General features: G+C 36.3%; 1 protein-coding gene across 3 annotated transcripts; it reads left to right on the top strand.

Annotated features, from left to right (window-relative positions):
* Positions 1–265: 265 nt before the first annotated feature.
* LOC117318724 lies at positions 266–17,019 on the top strand. Of its 3 annotated transcripts, none has more exons than XR_004530440.1 (7): positions 266–648; positions 838–1,282; positions 3,125–3,430; positions 3,690–3,953; positions 14,065–15,029; positions 16,094–16,245; positions 16,609–17,019. XR_004530440.1 is itself a non-coding variant. In XM_033873681.1 (7 exons), exons 1-5 carry the CDS (start codon positions 603–605, stop codon positions 14,358–14,360), a joined length of 1,275 nt encoding a protein of 424 aa, XP_033729572.1. In that variant the 5' UTR covers positions 294–602; the 3' UTR covers positions 14,361–15,029; positions 16,042–16,245; positions 16,609–17,019. The 3 variants fall into 3 exon arrangements, 2 of the variants coding, with proteins under 2 accessions (XP_033729572.1, XP_033729571.1); XM_033873681.1 differs by having other exon boundaries at positions 294–648; positions 920–1,282; positions 16,042–16,245; XM_033873680.1 differs by having other exon boundaries at positions 294–648; positions 920–1,282.
* The last annotated feature ends 4,756 nt before the right edge of the window (positions 17,020–21,775 follow it).

Here is a 21,775-nt window from a genome sequence, read left to right on the forward strand (position 1 = left end):
CATTGTTCTGTTTGTTTTGTTTGAATCCGTAGTATACACAGTGAACTGAGATTTGTCAGCAATAACACCAAATGAATAAAACTAATCTATTAACACAATACTATATAATGATTGGGTTGGGAGTAACATATATATCCTGGGCAGTCTGACTTGCGAGGTAAGTACAACAGTAATACTGCAATATTTAGTTTCCTACATACCGCAAATAAGCTATATCATGATACTCTAATCATGCAAAATAAGATCTGAGATATGTCAACCTGGACATGGTTGCTTCTTTTTTGCACATATGTAAATCTTGATTATATACAGACTTATTATTCATGTGAAGCAAGACACTGAAGGTCGATTCAACAAGGAAGTAATCTGTAGTTTTAACTGCTGTCTGGGCCGACTATTGTAGCATTAACGTCTAGAACACTACTTCGTGCAGTGAGGAACACTGAGCGTCAATCATGATAAAATTATTTAAGTGAAGCAAGACACTGAAGGTCGATTCAACAAGGAAGTAATCTGTAGTTTTAACTGCTGTCTAGGCCGACTATTGAAGCATTAACGTCTAGAACACTACTTCGTGCAGTGAGGAACTCTCAGCGTCAATCATGATTAAATTGTTTATACTACTTTTCCAAATAATGATATCAACTGGTAAGTATTTTTTTGTATTTCTTTTAGAATTAAGTAAAATTAGAAACAAAATATTTGAAATTAAGCAATACTAATAAAACTGCTTCATGTATTTGACATAATTTACAGATTTGTAGCAATTTGTATTTACTGTATATTGGTTTGCCTGAACATTAAAAAAATCTTCAATTTCTACTTTCTAACAAGCAGCTGAGTACGATAGACTTGTGAAGATGCGTGGAGTTTCCAACGCACATTATCATTTAACTTAAATTTGTAAATTAAAATCCAGAGGCGGTAACACTGAATGGATCGTCAAAATACGCCATTCCTGGGACAGATTTTACCCTAACGTGTGACGTACCGGATGAGGCCACCAGCGCCAGTTTTTATCGCCGTCCCTTGCAGACTCAATCCCCACAGGAAGTACAAGTTATAGGAGATCAATGTTACAAAACGGTCAATGGAAATCCAGTGCTCTGTACCCCGGATGTATGTTCGTGTCAATCGTCATCCTTTCAGTACGCCAGTGTTTTTCGGTTGGTGATAAATCCTATCCCTGGAGACCATCACTCAATCTGGTTCTGTAGACGTCAGAATGCTAATCTGACGAATGAATTTGAGGACAGTCCTGACTATCAGCTGCTTGTTTTAGGTGAGTGATGATTATAGTATGCCATACTTCTGCAGTTGAATTCAGTCAGCATGGAATGTATGGGAAATAATGTACTCGTTGGAGAATGTAGCTAATTTATATCTATCAAAAAAACAAACTAAACATACTAGAGTTTTAGAAGGACTGACCAATCCATTGTTTAAGACATACCAGAGACTCAGAGGGACTGACCAATCCATTGTTTTAGACATACCAGATACTCAGAAGGACTGACCAATCCATTGTTTTAGACATACCGGAGACTAAGAGGGACTGACCAATCCAATGTTTTAGACATACCAGACACTCAGAAGGACTGAACAATCTATTGTTTTAGACATACCAGAGACTCAGAGGGACTGACCAATCTATTGTTTTAGACATACCAGAGACTCAGAAGGACTGATCAATCCATTGTTTTAGACATACCAGAGACCCAGAAGGGCTGACCAATCCATTGTTTTAGACATACCAGAGACTCAGAATGACTGACCAATCCAATGTTTTAGACATACCAGAGACTCAGAAGGACTTACCAATCCATTGTTTTAGACATACCAGAGACTCAGAGGGACTGACCAATCAATTGTTTTAGACATACCAGAGACCCAGAAGGACTGACCAATCCATTGTTTTAGACATACCAGATACTCAGAGGGACTGACCAATCCATTGTTTAAGACATACCAGAGACTCAGAGGGACTGACCAATCAACTTTTTTAGACATACAAGAGACTCAGAAGGACTGACCAATCTATTGTTTTAGACATACCAGAAACTCAGAGGGACTGACCAATCCAATGTTTTAGACATACCAGAGACTCAGAAGGACTGACCAATCCATTGTTTTAGACATACCAGAGACTCAGAAGGACTGCCCAATCCATTGTTTTAGACATACCAGAGACTCAGAGGGACTGACCAATCCATTGTTTTAGACATACCAGAGACCCAGAAGGACTGACCAATCCATTGTTTTAGACATACCAGATACTCAGAGGGACTGACCAATCCATTGTTTTAGACATACCAGAGACTCAGAAGGACTGACCAATCCATTGTTTTAGACATACCAGAGACTCAGAGGGACTGACCAATCAATTGTTTAAGACATACTAGAGTTTAAGTAGTACTGACCAATCCATGGTTTCGACATACGAGACCCCTCAAAAGGACTGGTGATCCATTGTTTTCCACAAACAACAGTCTCACTGTAATAACCAATCCATTGTTTTCGACATAATAAAGTCTTGGGAGGGCTGACCAGTCCATTGGTCTCGACCTAATACTGTATCAGAGTACAGACAGACTAGTCTCGGCAGGGTTGATCGATCCATTGCTTTCTATGTTAGTCGTAGTGGGCGCACTTGTAACAGATTATCATAGACAATGAACGACCGTTGTCTGTTTTGTCACGATTCCATAGCAGCAGCGGGTTTTCAAGATGATTAATACATGTATATGTCAAAAAAAGCTTACAATAATGAGATCTTTCTTAAGTGATATATCACACATTCCACAGGAAAATGATACACGAAACAAGTTCATAAGAGTGCTAAATAAAATAACGCTACCTGAGCGCCACCAGTCAAATTTCTTGTAAAAATGGTATTATTCTTTCGTTGTTGTGTCGATTGTTTAAACGAATGGTGGCTGATATCAACGACGTATCGAAAAAAGTCTACTGACATGCGATTAAAGAACACTGCGTTCTAAATAATTAAATATATCTGAATATGTTATATCATCAAACATGATTTTCAATTATATGTCGATCTTGAAAAAGCATGTTTCTCTGATTAGCATCATAGCTACATCTTTCCTTAATTACAATTGCACAGAACAAGTGACCAGCATTAGTCACCAGCTCCAGTCCCAACCTACACCAGAACACCAGACCGTTCTCTTTGTGTGTGTAACCAGTCCATGTCGACCAGCCGCCAGTGTGGTGTGGTCAGTTGGAGGGGTAAACTTCACATCATCCAGTACATCTTCTGTATCTCCTGCGTTCCTGTCCTACGTAACAGTGAGTAGGCTGACCCTGACACTGACCAGAGCTATGGACGGACAATATGTTGTTTGTTCTGCTTACAATACGGATGCCAGCATTGTCTCGGACACACAGCAGTCTGCCTTGGATGTACGGTGTAAGTACATGGATGATAATTAATGTAACAAAACTATAGTTCAATAAACCAACTGGTCAGATATTTTTGTATACAAATAAAAATCAATAAAACTAATTTCGAGGAGTAGGTGATATTTCAATATTTTATAATGGGATTAGTCGATACGTCATCAGCTAGATTTATGTTACAACACAAGAGACTTAAATAAAGGTTCACTTTAAAAACTTCTTCATAATTCATACAATTTTATGCATTTATTTCAATACATTTTCTGTAGACGGTCCTGCCACATCCGTGTCTCTGTCTGCGACTGGGGATACCTTCACGGGAAATGAGGGGGACACGTTACCGGACATCACCTGTACAGCGGACTGTAGACCTGACTGTACCTTTGTCTGGACACGACCGGACAACACCAACTTTACTGTCTCACCTGTGTTGTCACTTGGACAACTGGACAGATCAGAACGAGGAGCATACGTCTGTACTGCTCGAAATGATATTGGCGAGTCAAACAAAACATACAGTCTCTATGTACGCTGTAAGTATTCTTTCTTAATCAATTGAGCTAAAACAGTACAACTGTTATTTTTAGGAATATAAATTTATCTGGTAAAGGGGGCGGGGGGGGGGGGGGGGGGGCAAAGGGGGTACAAGGGGGTACAAGGGGTGGGGGCCGGGGTAATATAGCTTGGTAAACAAACGGTTTGGTCTCCTTTCTCCAACTTTTTGGGGATCAAAAGAATTATATAAACAATTGAGAACAAAGGCACGCCAACTATAGTCTTTTCTGGGAATGTGCATATATACAGGTAGATATTTACCTGTATTGTCACATTATCAAGTCTTACTACATGCACTTTATAGATCACAATGATATTATATCTATTTATTATATTAAAGGCGGCTGTCAATGTTTCGGAATTGTGTATAGTTTTTAGTTTACTTTTTATATTTGTATCATTTATTTTTATTATTTCTGTTTTCTATTTATTTATTTTTGCAGTTATGATATTTTACAGATTCCACTAACCAAGTTCAATTTCAGAGCATAATGCATAATACAGAAATTCTGAAGCATGTGGCAATTAATGTTAGGAGAAAGAAAGATAGTACATTACAATACTTGCATGTATACGGAGAATACAGTAGTACAGAACATTTACATCATTGATGCTAAATTAAAAAGCAAACTTAGAATAGTTAACACTAGACATTGGCTGATTAGAAATTAAATGAAACACACAATTATCTAATAGCAATTAGCAGTTAATAGTAATTGTTTACATGCATACGAGGAATAGTTGGCATATACACTTAGCAATGGAGAATGAATGATAGATTATTCATAAAATTTAAACATGCATAAACAACTTATGAAATAGTAGTTATTTTGCCCCGGGGTTCTGTATTATTCATTGTAGGCCAAGAAATTTCATCTGAATCTGCATTTATGCATGTATACTTACCAATCCCACAGCTTAAACACTGATCTCAATAGTTTAATCCAACAAAAAGATTTATCAAATGTAATGACGAAGTATGATATTAATAAAAACTATTCTTTTATGGGGTGATCAATTGCTAAATACTAAGGAAAATGAAGAAATATTAATTTCTGTTCATAATTTCATTTGTAACAGTAAAAGATTTTAATATTGTCCACATCTTGATTAGTTTTCAAACACCATTGAGGCTATATCATTTTTTCAAGAATTTTAAGTATTAATTATGTAATTAAGTGAAGTATTTTGTTGAGACGTTAACTTGTCGATCTGATTATTGTGTGTAAAAGTCCATGATTTAACGCCGTGATCGTATTTTAGGAAATGAAGTAGTATAAGCTTTTAGCTTTGTTTTCCTATCCTATATGTTTATATGATTTGCAATCAGTAAAGTTAATTAGTACCAAGAAAAATTTCAGCGATACTTGTTGATAAGGGTTATCGGATAGTAGTAAATGGCCTCATGTGATTTTGTTTCGCATTTTTAATCATTTCAAACAGTGAAATATCTATAATATATAAAGTCGTTGTACTATAGCTGTCTCCTGCAAATCTAGTTGATGAAAATGGTATATGGTATGTAAAAATTGATACAATAGTAACGAACTGAGATGAATTCAAAGTTTGTGTAAAATAGAGGTAAAAAACATGTAATGTGGGAGATTACAGGTAAATTCCAGGTAATGTGGGAGAAAACAGGTAAGATCCAGGTAAGGTATATATGAACCAGACTATAATTACTGTCACAACATACCTGTCCCTATATGTTTGTTGGAGAAAGGAGAACACGCCAAACAAACGTGTTTCGCGATTCAGGATTGCTACAATACAATTACTACATACTAATACCGTTATCAATACAATATGCATTATTACTCATAGTATTTTCGACAAACTTTACTATCTTCATTCTCAGATAGCCACATACGGTTGTTTATCCCAACTACACGTGTAACTTGTAATAGACAATAGCCGAGCAGGAATAAACTCGCGTTTTCATATTGAAGGACTTTAAACAAATTGTATCAACACTCGGAAGTGTTATTTGAACAACATATGCACATGCATATATTTTCTATTAATTTACTCCAAAACGATAAAGATGACAACAACAATTGTAAAATGCCTGGTTTGGAAGATGTGGCATGTCACGGTTAAATGCATAACCAGAATAGTTAAACATCACCGACACCTGCATATGTAAGGTAATTTAAGACTGAGATACGCGAAAAAATTCTTTCCCGACCAGTAAGTATTTGATTGCATCAGTAACAATATCACGATAACTGTATACGAACAACATTTACATATGATATACTTAGTATATATATATCAAAGAGGTGTGAGAACTTATATATATATACATATAGAGCACGGGATATCAATTTATGAATGCCGTTCATGCCAAAGTGACTGCTACTTTTACAGAGTAAACGTGTTACTCCCGGGAAGGTCTCGAAGCTTAACACAGATAGAATCTATATACACTGTATAACAGTTTCCAAGGATATTATCTTTGTATAACCTCAGCAAACAGATAAGTTTATCACAGATATTGTCTATACACAACTTAAGTAAACAAACTAATAACAGTTCATAACGGATATTGTCTGTACATAACTTAAGTAAACAGACTAATAACAGTTCATAACGGATATTGTCTGTACATAACTTAAGTAAACAAACTAATAACAGTTCATAACGGATATTGTCTGTACATAACTTAAGTAAACAAACTAATAACAGTTCATAACGGATATTGTCTGTACATAACTTAAGTAAACAAACTAATACCAGTTTATCACGGATATTGTCTGTACATAACTTAAGTAAACAAACTAATAACAGTTTATCACGGATATTGTCAGTACATAACTTAAGTAAACAGACTAATAACAGTTTATCACGGATATTGTCTGTACATAACTTAAGTAAACAAACTAATAACAGTTTATCACGGATATTGTCAGTACATAACTTAAGTAAACAGACTAATAACAGTTTATCACGGATATTGTCTGTACATAACTTAAGTAAACAAACTAATAACAGTTTATCACGGATATTGTCTGTACATAACTTAAGTAAACAAACTAATAACAGTTTATCACGGATATTGTCTGTACATAACTTAAGTTAACAGACTAATAACAGTTTATCACGGATATTGTCTGTACATAACTTAAGTAAACAAACTAATAACAGTTTATCACGGATATTGTCTGTACATAACTTAAGTAAACAAACTAATAACAGTTTATCACGGATATTGTCTGTACATAACTTAGGTAAATCAACTAATAACAGTTCATAACGGATATTGTCTGTACATAACTTAAGTAAACAGACTAATAACAGTTCATAACGGATATTGTCTGTACATAACTTAAGTAAACAGACTAATAACAGTTCATAACGGATATTGTCTGTACATAACTTAAGTAAACAAACTAATAACAGTTCATAACGGATATTGTCTGTACATAACTTAAGTAAACAAACTAATACCAGTTTATCACGGATATTGTCTGTACATAACTTAAGTAAACAAACTAATAACAGTTTATCACGGATATTGTCAGTACATAACTTAAGTAAACAGACTAATAACAGTTTATCACGGATATTGTCTGTACATAACTTAAGTAAACAGACTAATAACAGTTTATCACGGATATTGTCTGTACATAACTTAAGTAAATAAACTAATAACAGTTCATAACGGATATTGCCAGTACATAACTTAAGTAAACACACTAAAAACAGTTCATAACGGATATTGTCAGTACATAACTTAAGTAAACACACTAAAAACAGTTCATAACGGATATTGTCTGTACATAACTTAAGTAAACACACTAGAAACAGTTCATAACGGATATTGTCAGTACATAACTTAAGTAAACACACTAAAAACAGTTCATAACGGATATTGTCAGTACATAACTTAAGTAAACACACTAGAAACAGTTCATAACCTGTGCGCATGCGTGGGATCTTACATGTCGCATTTCTACCTTGCTCCGAAAACAAGATTGATTTGGTGAGTTATTGTGCCATTTGAGATTGTTTGAACATTTAAATATAGCACATTGTTGATTTTGGAACATTCTGAACATTGATGTGTAAAAATTGTGGAGAAACATTTGCCCAATATGAAATATTCGGGTCTCGAGTTTTGTACTGCTACGTGTGACCTTGAGCCAATGTCACAAGCGGGCGCGGCGTCCTATGTGGCCGATGTGTTAACTACAGGTAACTCAAATGTTGAAGCTACTACTGCCACCGAGGATACCTCACATAATAATACCATACAAGTTGAAATACATGAAACAAATGTGGATAGAGAGGATATCGTAAATGAGATAGTTGACATTGGGTCTACGAATTTCACCCCCCAGTCACCCGACCCACCTAAATCTACAGAGGAAGTTCCAGTAGGGAAAAGGAAACGTCGCGAGTCAAAAGATGAACAAGGACAAAACAAGAAAAAGCTGAAGTCGCTCACAAAGGCTCAACCAAAAGGTAGGAGGTCAAGTACGCGTAAACAATGTGTAGATGAACAGACATCAGACTCAAAAGTGAATAAAATAAAAAAAAACGACATTAATATCCCGGAGATTGTTGACAAATCTATCTTCTTCGACGAGGCATTTAAAAAACTATCTTCACAAATTCAAACTATGGGACACCAGATCACACAACGAATGGATCAACTAGAAAAAAATCTCGAGGATAAGGTGACCAAAAAAGTAACCCAGCAACTAGCAGGTATGGTACAAACCAAAGTAAAGGAAAGTGTAAAAGATATCAAACATGACATGGACAAAGAAATAGAAAAAGTAAAAACTACTGTAACAGATTTGAAAAAATCATTCGCAGATGCAGTTAAAACCGTGAAAGTAACCCCTGTTACTAAGGACACTAACAATTTGAACATTGTGATTAAAAACATGCCTGTCACAGAATTGGAGCAATCGGACTCGGGTTATCTAGTAAACAGTGTTAATGCCCTATTTCGCAATGGACTCGACCTCAAGCATGTCAAAATCAAGCAAGCGGAACGGAAACCGGTTAGACAAAACGACACGGTGAAAAATAGACCAGGTATAGTTGTTGTAACGCTTGGTAGTTCGGATCAGAAACATGATGTACTGTCAAATAAACGTGAACTTAAGAACTCAAGAGACTACAACAAAGTCTTTATACAGGATGAATCCAATGCTGAAACCAGGAAACATCTCCATAATCTTCAAATTCTTATACGAGAAATGGATATGTCCGAGAGACTTGGTACCCGGATCGTGAACGGAGTGGCTACTGTTGTACGCAGAGAAAATACAGGCAACACGTCGGAACACCAGTCCTATAATAAACGGGACATTTCTATGTCTGGTGGTCCACATGGAAACAAGAATAGCAGATTCGCGAGGGAGGACAGAGGTTTCAGATCTTATGGGAACAACATGGAACGCGGAAGTCGGAATGACAAGACGGCACAGCACAGGGGGCGGACTGATGAATATCACAGGCTACGAGATGAAAACGGACGCGGAACGCGGGACAAACGAGATTACACAAGGGACGAAAGTGCGGACAACGGATCGCGTTATAGTGTCGACAATCGCGTAGTACGGAACGACAGGGACTGTGAGTGGATTGACAACAGCCGTAGAGTACGGAACACGCATAGTGAGTTTAGGACACGAAATGGAACGGATCGCGGTATGTTTCGTGAAAACGTACGCGGACCGCGGGATCAAAGTGACAATAGAGAACAAGGTGACAATAGAGAACATTGTGGTAGAAACTACTACAAACCGCGAAGCAGTGACAAAAGGGGATTCAGGTAGGAACTCTCGCTTGGCGTATGGAATGTAAGTGGCTGGTCACTCAGACAAACAGAGGACAATTTCAAATTTAGACAAACTGTTGTCAATTCCTTAAAATTAGATGTTATTGGTTTATGTGAAACATTTTGGAAAGAACATGATGCTTTAGATATTGATGGTTATGATTGTTACTATAGGAACAGAGATAAGATACATAAAAATGCCAAAAGAGGATCAGGTGGTGTAGCTTTTTTAGTAAAATCTAGCTTAACGAATATTTTTGATATTGAAATTCTAGATGATACACAACAAGACATTTTATGGTTGAAGTTAAGTAATGATATAGAAACATTTTGTCTATGTGTATGCTATTTACCACCGGAAACATCTGTTTATCATGATACGCATGTTTTTTACACCAAATTACTGGAACAAGTGTATATGTATCAAAATGATGGAAAAATTATCGTATTTGGAGATTTTAATGCACGTTGTAATGATGTCCAGGATTTTATTGAGGGTGTAGATAACATACCTCTGAGAGAAATCATTGATGAGCATTCAAATAGGAATGGTGCTTTTTTAATTGAATTTTTGATAGATTGTAATATGTGTATGTTAAATGGGCGAGTAGGTACGCAAGATTTCACGAACATTTCTGTAAAAGGCAGATCTGTGGTTGATTATGTACTTGTGCCACATGAACAATTGTGTTACATCAATAATTTTAAAGTTCACACAATGACAGATCTTGCGTCAAAATTTAAACTTCAAGGATACAAATCTATTCCGGACCACTCCCTGTTGGAATTCTTTTTATCAACAAATACTAGCTCAATTTTATCCAACGAATTCGAAGTGGACAACGCCTTTGGCAGTAAAGCCCCCAGACGTTTTAAAATTGATACAGTGCCAAATAGAGATGATATCTTTGCCGATGAAACCATGAATAAGAAACTTTTAGAAGCAATAGATAGAATTGAGACGATCGTTAATAGTCGTAGAGACGTTAATACAGCGTATTGTGATTTTAAAAATCTTCTTATAGAAGGGATGGAAAGAAAATACAGAGAAATGAAACCGAAAAATGGTAAACAAACTAATCGTAATCGTAAACCTTACTGGAATGAGGAACTACAGAATAAATGGAATAGCGTGTGTGAAGCGGAACATAAATGGAAAAGGTGTAAGAACCGAGAGAAAACAATATTTCGTTTGATGTTTTTACGTAACCGGAAAGAATTCGACCGGACTAATAGAAAGTATAAAAGAATACATCAACGAAGCAAGCAGGATAAAATTCATAGTTTAAGTGAACATGGTAATACTCGAGAATTTTGGAGATCTATTGGAACTCTTGGATTGGCAAATGACCGTAAAAGTGATCCTACATTCCGGATTCGCGATTCCGATAATAATGTAATATCGGACAAGGCCAAAGTACTCGATAAATGGAAGACGGACTTCGAGGGATTATACAACGGTGTAAATGGAATGGATGGATTTGATGATGAATTTCTTGTGTATGCACGTGAACAATCAGAGTATTTAAAAGATTCGGTGGAAAACAATATTGACATTTCGGTGTTGAATGAGGAAATCACTATCGAGGAAGTAAAAAATGCTGTGTTTAGGGCAAATTTAAATAAGTCTGTTGGTGTCGATGAACTTCCAAGTGAGATTTTAAGGAACCAAACTAGCATTGACTTACTTTATAAAATTATTAAATATTGCTTTAGTGAAGGTGAAGTACCCGACGAGTGGCAGTCTAGTATTATTGCACCGATCCCCAAGCCTAAAACTGATAAATTGGATCCATTAACGTACAGACCTATTTCCTTAATATCGATCCCGTGTAAGGTATACGCGGATATTTTAAATCAACGGCTCTATAAATGGCTGGAACGGAACAACATATTAGCTGAGGAACAAAACGGGTTTAGGGAAAAAAGAAGTTGTTTGGACCATTTGTATACATTGACTTCTATTGTTAAGAACAGGAGAATTCAGAGAAAGGACACATTTGTATGTTTTATTGATGCAAAACGGGCGTTTGATAATATTCATCGTGATTTACTGTGGTACAAACTGATGAAGCTTGGAATTACTGGTCCTTTTTTAAACGCTATTAAATCGTTATATACATCTACGAGGAGCGCTATTAAGCTAGGAAATTCTTTAACTGACTTTTTCGATATTAAATTCGGAGCGAAACAAGGCTGTAAATTGTCTCCAACACTTTTTTCTATATATGTTAATGACATTGTCGACGAAATCAACTCTCTGAATTGTGGAACGAGTATAAATGGACAAAATCTAGCAATATTACTATATGCAGATGACATTGCATTAATTGCTGAAGATGAAATAAGTCTACAAAAAATGTTGGATGTTGTTAACTCCTGGTGTCGCAAGTGGAGGATGTCTATAAATACTGAAAAAACCAAAGTTTTACACTTCAGGGGAAAAAATTCACCCAGATCAAACTGCATATTTAAGTGTGGAGATCAACGTATTGATTACGAAACCTCGTACCGTTATCTAGGATTAACGTTTAATGAATTTATGGACTTCAAATATACAGTACAAAATATTACTAAATCAGCGAGCAGGGCACTATCTGCTTTATATACTAAGTTCCTTTCAAGTGGAGGTTTTTCCTTTGATGTATTTGAAAAATTATATCGTAACCTCGTGGAACCTGTACTCTACTACGGTGCTGGAATATGGGGAATATCGAAATGGACACATGTGAAAAATATACAGAATAAGGCGTGTAGATTATTTCTAGGATCTTCGAAAAACTCTTCAAATACAGCAAGTCGAGGCGATATGGGATTCATGTCGACACACCACAAGCAAATTATTGAAGTACTACGTCTACGTCTAAGACTACACGGTGCGGAAGAACCCCGTTTAACTAAAACTATATATAATGCTACAGAACATATTGCTAACTCTTGGAGAAGAAAATGTGACACTATTATACACAGTTTTGGATTATCTGATGTAATGAACAGTCAACGCTCGACTAAATGTAAACTTCGTGATATTAAGCGGATATTGGATAATCGAGACCAGATAGATTGGAGAAATGATCTTTTTAATGATAGTAACCGTGTAAATGGTAATAAGTTGCGTACCTACCGCCTATATAAAAATGAAATTAGTACAAGTTTTTATGTTAAAAATATTAGAAATAGATCACACAGAAGAATTTTATCTAATTTTAGAAGTGGTTCTCTGCCATTAGCTATAGAAACGGGTAGATACGCCAGGCCAATAATTCCTTTACAAGAAAGGAAATGTATATATTGTACATCAAATCATGTTGAGGATGAAACTCACTTTTTTATTGATTGCGATTTTTACTCTGACTTGAGACTTTTAGTTTTTAATAAAGCAGAAGCTAATTTACAGAATTTTAATGCTTTAAACAGCAAAGATAAATTAATATTTCTTATGAAAGAAGATAATTTGCAAAAAGATGTCGCCAGGTTATTGTTTGATATGTACCAAAGAAGACAAAACTTTTTATCAATAAGTCTTAGTATTAATTGACACTCAAGATTTTACTGCAGTAGTGTCTCATAAGCCAAATATGGCTGGGTGTTGATGCATTTTAACGTTTTTAATGAAATTATGCTTGTATTTTATGTATATTTTATGTATCAATACGTGACACTTTAATAAACATATCTGAATCTGAAAAATCTGAATCTGAATCATAACGGATATTGTCTATGCATAGTTCCATCAAACTCATCAGAGTTTATCACAGTTATTGTCTGTACATAACGTTAGCAAATCCATAACACTTTATCTCTTCAGAAATTCTTAGTGTATTACATCGAATACTTGTAATTATAAGGTGCATTTTGTTTGGTTATTCTGAAAGGCATTGGAAACGATTTACCTGGGCGTATCTGTGTACAGCTTCAAAAGACTGCCGGCGCAACTGTTTTAATAAAAGCAACCCTCTAAACTCTTTTTCTTGTGACGGTAGAGGGTCGAGTGACATATTTGTTACCAGTTGTATCGGTTTAATGTTTATTAAGCTTTGGTTTAATTGATACACATGCTGTTGCTAAGTCCTTTGTATTGAATTGCCTGATAATATGATAACACTCTGTTTTGTCTTATCAGTTTTCCACAGCCCTAAATAATATGTTTCTAGGTTCATATACATGTGACATAAATCGTTTAATGGTGAATATTCAATATAACAAACGTATTAAACTAAGATCCAGCGTTATTGCTAAAGTTCCATCAATTCATCTTCCGAGAATATTTTATAACATTGCATTTTTTTTAGATCCTCCAAGTCAGCCATTGATCACTCCGTTGTCCGCCAGCTATCGACTAGGAGTCGACGAATACTCAGTTCTGCTGTGTAGTTTCACCGAAGGTTTCCCAGCTCCAGCAAGAGTTGAATGGGTCGCTCGTGGTGTAGATACCGGGGTGTCGACACCAGCGGTTATACTCTGGCCACTTCGTCAATCAGCCAACGGAGAGGAGTATTTTTGTCACGTGAGGAATGAATTTACGGACATCAAAGGGATTCAACTCATCTCACCTACGTATTATTTCAACGTTACATGTAAGTATTAATATAAAAGCATATAAAGAAATATGCATTGTAATGGATTGTATGCTTTAGCTTTAAATAATGATTAGCATTGTTATAATCTATTTGACATTTTGGTAATATATTAACCAATTAGGTAAAGGTAAATCTTCATTAATTTTACCTGCATTTTTTATACAAAGTATTGTTTCATTTAAATTACAGCTTTCATCATCGTATGAAGCAATCGTATAATGAAATTACAAATTTTATTGAAATCGATAATCACATTCATATTGTTTTATTTCAGATCGCACTAGTGTTTTTATTTACAATTAATCTTTGCAGCATATTTTACACATCTATTTAAAGAACAAAATGTATACAGACACATTCGTGTGTTTACCTTTGTCATTGTCTCGTTTTGTGTCGTCTCTGTCCAAATCGTACAATATTTGTCTTTGTTTTTGCTTTTTGTCTTTCATCAATTTTACAGCATAACGTCAGTGTAATGTGTCAGAAACGTTGGTCTCGTGTTAGTGAGAGTGTGGGACGGTGAGCGAGTGTATATGAATTTGATGAACTGCGTTGGGTTGGGGTTTGTTTTTGTTTTTGTTTTTTCTAAGATTAGGAGAACTGATCAAATGAATGGCGATGACTACCACAATTAAAAAAGTCATGACAATACCAAGCACGGGTCGTACAGCAACGAGGTAAGAATCTTGCGTATTTGGCAAACATCTAAATACAGGAAATCAACCAAAAGCCAGCTAAGGCTGGTCCAAAACAAAGTTGTCCTACCTTAAATATAAGTGTTTACACTGCACTCTAAAAGACTTTATTCAATGCAATTTGGTATGCATTTTTATCCGTATTGTGTGTACAGGTGAATTATTATTCCGCTGCAGATATCAGGAAACTTTTTTTGACGTAAAAAAAAATTGAATACCTGTATATCGCAGGGATATTTGTTTTACGCTCAATGCTTTGTGTATATGACATGTATAGTGTGTATATTTTAGGGGTTTAAATATTCCATTAAGAAGTGTCTCTAGAGATCTTGGGGAAACATGTATACTAATAATTACGATGACTTTGTCTAGTATTATAGGGAAAGTACCCGCATACCAAATTAACCAGTTAATGTGTACAGAGTGATTTCCCCTATCGCTATCTCGTTAGAAGTCTTTATAAGCTGAGAGCTTTGACAGAATACCCGGTTCGTTACTTGTCACAAATATCTTTAAACATTGATGGAGAATTGCCAAATTCACCTCAAAAGCAGAAAGTTGAGAAACTATCCGATTGCTGAAACTTATTTGTATGCAGGCAAATTAAAAAGGGAACTGAAAGTGTCGCATCCAAATTGGCAATCTTTACAGAATCATATCCAATATACTTAACTAACTTGCGTCAGAATTTCCCTGTCCCCTGTTTAGTTATAACGAACTCTTTAGAGTGAATAATACTATCGTAGATTGCTTTTTTATTGGTCTTTACTTCAGATAAAAAGTAGCGTCCACAAAATCCATAAACGCAATCACGTGTTGAACAAAATGTGAAATTAACTGTGAATAAACAACATCATGTTAAAACACGTGAAGTGAAATCTTGTCTTATCTCTCTGGTATATATCATTAAGTAAATAGCGATCAGTCAGACTTAAAGTAAAATCCAAATGCTTAAACTAATACGTGTAACACTGAGTGATATTTATATTTGAAGCTGATCGGGCATTGCAAGATCTCAATTATCCTATCGAGCGGTTTACTTGCAGTTTCCAGGGTATTCTGAGATAAAGAAGTTACCTAACAAAAGAAAATATACGAGGCCCGTCCCGATGAAACGAAGAGGAAAGGGCAATTCTCAGGGACAAGGACTAGAGGGCGTCACAACCTTGTTTCTTTATAGGAAACACGACCCAGCTTGGTAGGGACCTGGTCATTTAATTAGATTTATTCCTGTAAATAAATGCTATGAAAAACGGTATACATACAAATTACGTTATCAATACACTGGTTCACAATGTACTAGGTAATATGACATTTCCAGAAATGTTTGATGGGCCATTCTTCTCGTAGATATTCAATTAATCTAGTCAGCGATATAAATGTGGACATTTCCCCAGTTAAATCATGTCTTAGATATCAGTTTAGGATGTTTGATATAGGATCATGGTTACGTTACGTCAAAAATAAGAAATCGATGTGTGCGTGTTAATGTTTAATTTGAAATACTTGGCATTTTCAATTCTTTAATTCTTATCTCTAACGAGGTTTTATTTCCATTTAGATGATGGTGAATTAAATCAGGATGGAAGCATCTCCACTTCCGACGGTGTTTCAGCGGTATCAATGTGGACATCACTGAAATGAAAAAAAAAAAAAAAAAAAAATACGACGGATTATTTTCAGATATGATATACAACTCATATTGTTGGAGTAAAACATAAAACTATATTTTAACATATATCAAATGACTTTACTATAAATAAATATAACAAGACTGTGAAATAAGACGCTACAGTGAATCATTGAACATCAATATGCCGGCCCTTTATCGTCTATAAAAGGCACAGAATTGTCAGAAAATTGAAGTGAATGTTGATTTCATGTTCCTTATATCAATCTTACAATAACTGTCTCTATGGTATTACATTGCATAAAGAGATGTATCAAAGATAATAAAGGAATATGATATGAATATTTGTTTATTTTTGATCAAACTGGGGGTCTGTAAGTGGATGTAACTCAATCAATCAATCAATCATATTTTTATTAAAGTGTCACATGTCAATACAATCATAATAAAACAGCATTTGAGACTTAGCATAAAATTGATATCGACATCCAGCCAATTTTGGCTTATGAGACACTATTAGAACATTATCTATATACACTATTAAATAAATATATAATATCATACAATATATCAATACGAATCAGAAATCATAATAGACAAACTAAAAGTACAAAGATCTAGTTCTTAAAAGAGTCATTATCGGGTTTAAAATATAACTGCATACGCACATATATGGACGGAATGTATAAATAATTAAAAATGATAGCAACTATATTATGACTAGTACTTGTTTGAAAATACACTTGTACCAAAGCCAGTGATGGGAGAAGCACGAGAGTGGTTGAGCCTATCCCTACCGACAAGTCGCACAAATCCCATCACTGAATACTCTTTCAGAGTGACAGGTTAGATATGGTATAAATATCAACATCTCTATCATTTATGTACATGCTAATACTATCATCATAAAATTTATAAATTTATACATAAGATATATGTGGATATCATTATGACTAAAAAAACATAGACAGCATAAAATAATTATAAAATGCGTCTTAACTATATCAATTTTATGAATTAAAAGGCTATTAACAGACACGGAAAATAAGAAACAGATATTAAATAAATTGCATAAGCGTTCTTCTTCTACGTAACATTAAAAATACAGTTTTGGCAAGTAAAAATTGGACATCTGAATTTGTCATTAATAAATTAAACTTTCCAATATGATCACAATTTTTAAAATTTACATCACTATGTTCCATTTGATTAAAAAGATTAACTCTTAAGTCACTATATGTATTACAGACACACAAAAAATGCATTTCGTTTTCGACTACATCCTCACAGAACGGACAATATCTCTCGTTTAATGGAGTAGGAGGTCTATTGTAGCGACCAGTCTCTACCATTAATGGTGCACTACCACATCTCACCTTGGTTAGCGCGCTTCGGTAAGCTCTAGGCATGTAAATGTTCACATATTGCTCGGTTATTCGGTCTTTCTTATAAATCCTGTAAGTCCGTAATTTATTTCCATTAGGGTTGCCACGGTCATTCCACATCTGGCCAAACCACTCACTTTCGTCTTTATGTCTAATTTTAGATTTGATCATGTTCATGATTTGTTTCGTGGGTTTGGCTCCAGATCCTACGATGTCTTGGGAATCATATTTGCGGCTAAGCCGAAGTGCCCGCGACTCCCAGGAAGTTCCTCTCCGCTTGGACCACAAATGAATTTTATTGAGTAAACGATCACTATTAACAGAGTTAACTCGACAGTATAGACGAAATACTTCGATGTGTTGCTTACTTTGCGTAGATAACCATCCCATGTCTCCAATCATGCCGACGTTAGAGGTGTTCTTGGATGCACCCATAAAAACTCTCATAGCGCGATTTTGGACATTGTTTATCTCTTTTCTTTGGGGCTGTCCCCAAATACCGGAACAGTAAAGAAGGACAGGCTCAACAAGACTCTCATATAACTTTGTGAATACTGAATAAGTCATTCCACCGGCACTATAAAACTTAGAGATGAGGAGACCGAGGGCTCGGCTTGCGGATTTAGACAGTTCTTTCACCGCGATGTTCATATCGGCGTAATCGTCGAACCAGAGTCCTAAGTATTTATAACGGTCTTTACGTTCAAGAGAGTGTCCATTACAGGTGAACGAAAACTGAGTAGCAGGTATACTTTTATGTCTAAAATGCATGACTTTAGTCTTTCCAGCGTTAACAGAAAGGCGCCATCGAGAACACCAAGATGAGACAATGTTCAGAAGGGATTGGAGACCCTCTTCTGATGACGTCATTAACACAATGTCGTCGGCGTAAAAGAGACAGCTAAGCAAGACACCATCGATGTCAATACCAAATTCTGAAGCGTTAAGTTCCTCAATCAAGTCATTAATGTAAATTGCAAAGAGTGTTGGGGAGGCTAAACAACCTTGTTTTACCCCACGTGACACAGATAGCCAATCAGTGTGTAGGTTGTTGACGCGCACGCAGCAAGAAACACCATCATAAAGAGCAAAAACAGCCTTGAAAATCTCACCTTTTATTCCAGTCTGTAGAAGTTTATACCATAAACAGTCTCTGACGACCGTATCAAAGGCTTTGCGTAGGTCTATAAAGCATGAATAGGTCGACTGTTTAGCGTTGATGCGATTTTTCACGACGCTGTATAGCGAATACACGTGGTCCTGACAACTTCTATCCTTCCTAAAACCATTCTGCGCGTCGTGTAGGATATTATTTTCCTCTAGCCAGGAAGAAAGACGACGGTTGAGGATATCGCAATAAACTTTACAAGGAACGGACAATAGGGTTATACCTCGGTAAGACAAAGGGTCCATAGGATCGGTACTATTTGGTTTGACAAGAGGGTTGATGATACCCTGCTTCCATTTATCAGGGACGATTCCATGGTCGAAACAATAGCTGATCAATGAGAACATGATATCCACGCAGGCGTCGTTTTTTAACACTTCCGCCGGAATACCGTCGACTCCAGCCGCCTTACCTACTTTGGTACGACAAATTGCGTCCAGCACCTCCTGTCGTTGTATAGGTGCGTTGAGGTTTGATACATCCTGGTTGTTGTTTAATGGCACTGTATTATTTGTAACACGACCCTTCACCATCTCAAGGTGATCATCATCGTACGTTGTAGCTTCTACGTCGTTTGGCGCGTATAGACTTTCGTAGTCTGTTCGCCAACGTTCCAGAACATCGTGTGTGTTACTAATGATGTTTCCGTCGTCATCTTTAACAAATAGAGGTATATGTGAAGTTCTGTGATTAGCGATTCCTATATTCCCGATATCCTTCCAAAAATCCCTTGAGTTCGGTTGCTCTAATTTATCATGTAGATCATTCACTTGTTTTGCCTGAAACTGACGTTTGACTTTCCTGTGTAACTTATCGAATTCTTTCCGTTCTGTACAAAACAATTGCTTCAAACGGCGTTTTTGAGATTTATTAGTATCTATACATCTAAGCCAAGCACGCTCCTTGGTAGCAACGGAGTTCCATTTACTCTTCAACTCATCGTTCCAATATGGTTTTGTAGTCGGTTTTACGGAAGAGTCGATGTTGGTTTTCGCGTGGACTCTCATACCGGCATTGTCCATATTAAGATGTAAAAAGTCAACAAAATCGTCATATGCAGAATTAACATCTGCTCTATTGCTTAAATGGTTTTCCAGGCGTTCAATAGTTGCGTTTATATTGGGTAGGTATTGGTGTCCGAGTAGGAAGTCATTTGGAACCTTTTTTGGCGTTATATCGGGTGCCAGAAGTCACGCTACCACCAATCTCGTGATTACACTGCATATTGGAAATATTAACATTCACGGGAAGTAGCAGAGCGCATTCCAATAGAGAGTGATCCGGGTATGACATAGCTGGAATACCGTCAATGCTCTCAATCACTGCAGACATAGTCCCGACTTTAAAGTCCGTAACGAATTGCAGCTGATCGTGCGGTACAATCATATAATCGACTACCGATCTTCCCCTGGCGGATATACATGTGAAGTTATTATCATCGTCATTATAACGGCCGTTCAGAATACACATGTTTGAATCAATACAGAAGTCAACAAAATGATCACCATAAGAGTTTAAAGTAGTATCTATGGAATGTCTGTGTTGAACACGGTCAACGCCTTCGATATAATCGGATAGGTCACCAGTTCTAGCATTGAAATCTCCAAAAATAAACACGTGACCTTCATTTTGGTACATGTGTACTTGATGTAAAAGTTCTGAATAGGCAATGCAGGGATCATGTGAATGAGTTGAGTTTTCAGGGGGGAAGTAACACACACACAGGCAGATGGTAAAATCGTCAGACTTAGATCTCATTTTTATCCAATAAACATCGTCTTTGTCTTTATTTAGATCAGATACAACGAAATAGTTCAGTATAGATGTTTTCAGAAGGAATCCTACCCCTCCAGAACCGCGTTTGGCGCGCGTATGAATGTTAGCTCTGTTGTGACCAAAGAAACTATACCCATCAACGGCTATTTGTTCGTTGTTCGTTAAAAACGTTTCACACAATGCAATAACGTCGAGATTAAAGTGTTGAATAACTGTACCTCTAAACCGAGAGTTATCATTTTCATGCCTGGACCAACCGTTTACGTTCCAACCACCTAGTCGAAGACTGGCCTAACGGCGCTCAAAGCGGTTTTGACCTTGCGTAGTGTGATTATCACGCTGATGATGACGTCGACCTTGACGTTGGTCATTACGCCTGTCATTAGAAAAACCATGATTGCGATTATCGCGAGGTACGTCACGAGCGGGCGAGTGTCTGCGCCGTACGGTCCTCCATCCATCCGACTCGCTATGCATGTTACGTGTGTCGTCACGCTCCGGTTCCTTTACCTTTACTAGTCTGTTACCATACACCTTGTAGTCGTGTTGTTTACCAATTTCGCGCAAAACAGTGTGTAAAGAGCGCTGGGTATCCAACTCACTTTTAGACATGTCATTGTCAATATATACACTTGAGTAATCGCGAGATTGTTTCAAAGTGTTCTTTTTCTTCATTACTGTTTGTTTTTGAGTTAATGTCTCGATAGTAGCAATTACTACCCCTGGTTTGTCACCTCTACGTTGTTTACGTTCAGCCTGTACAATGTTT

Source organism: Pecten maximus, unplaced genomic scaffold (assembly GCF_902652985.1).
Source record: "Pecten maximus unplaced genomic scaffold, xPecMax1.1, whole genome shotgun sequence".
Classification (NCBI taxonomy): Eukaryota; Metazoa; Mollusca; class Bivalvia; order Pectinida; family Pectinidae; genus Pecten; species Pecten maximus.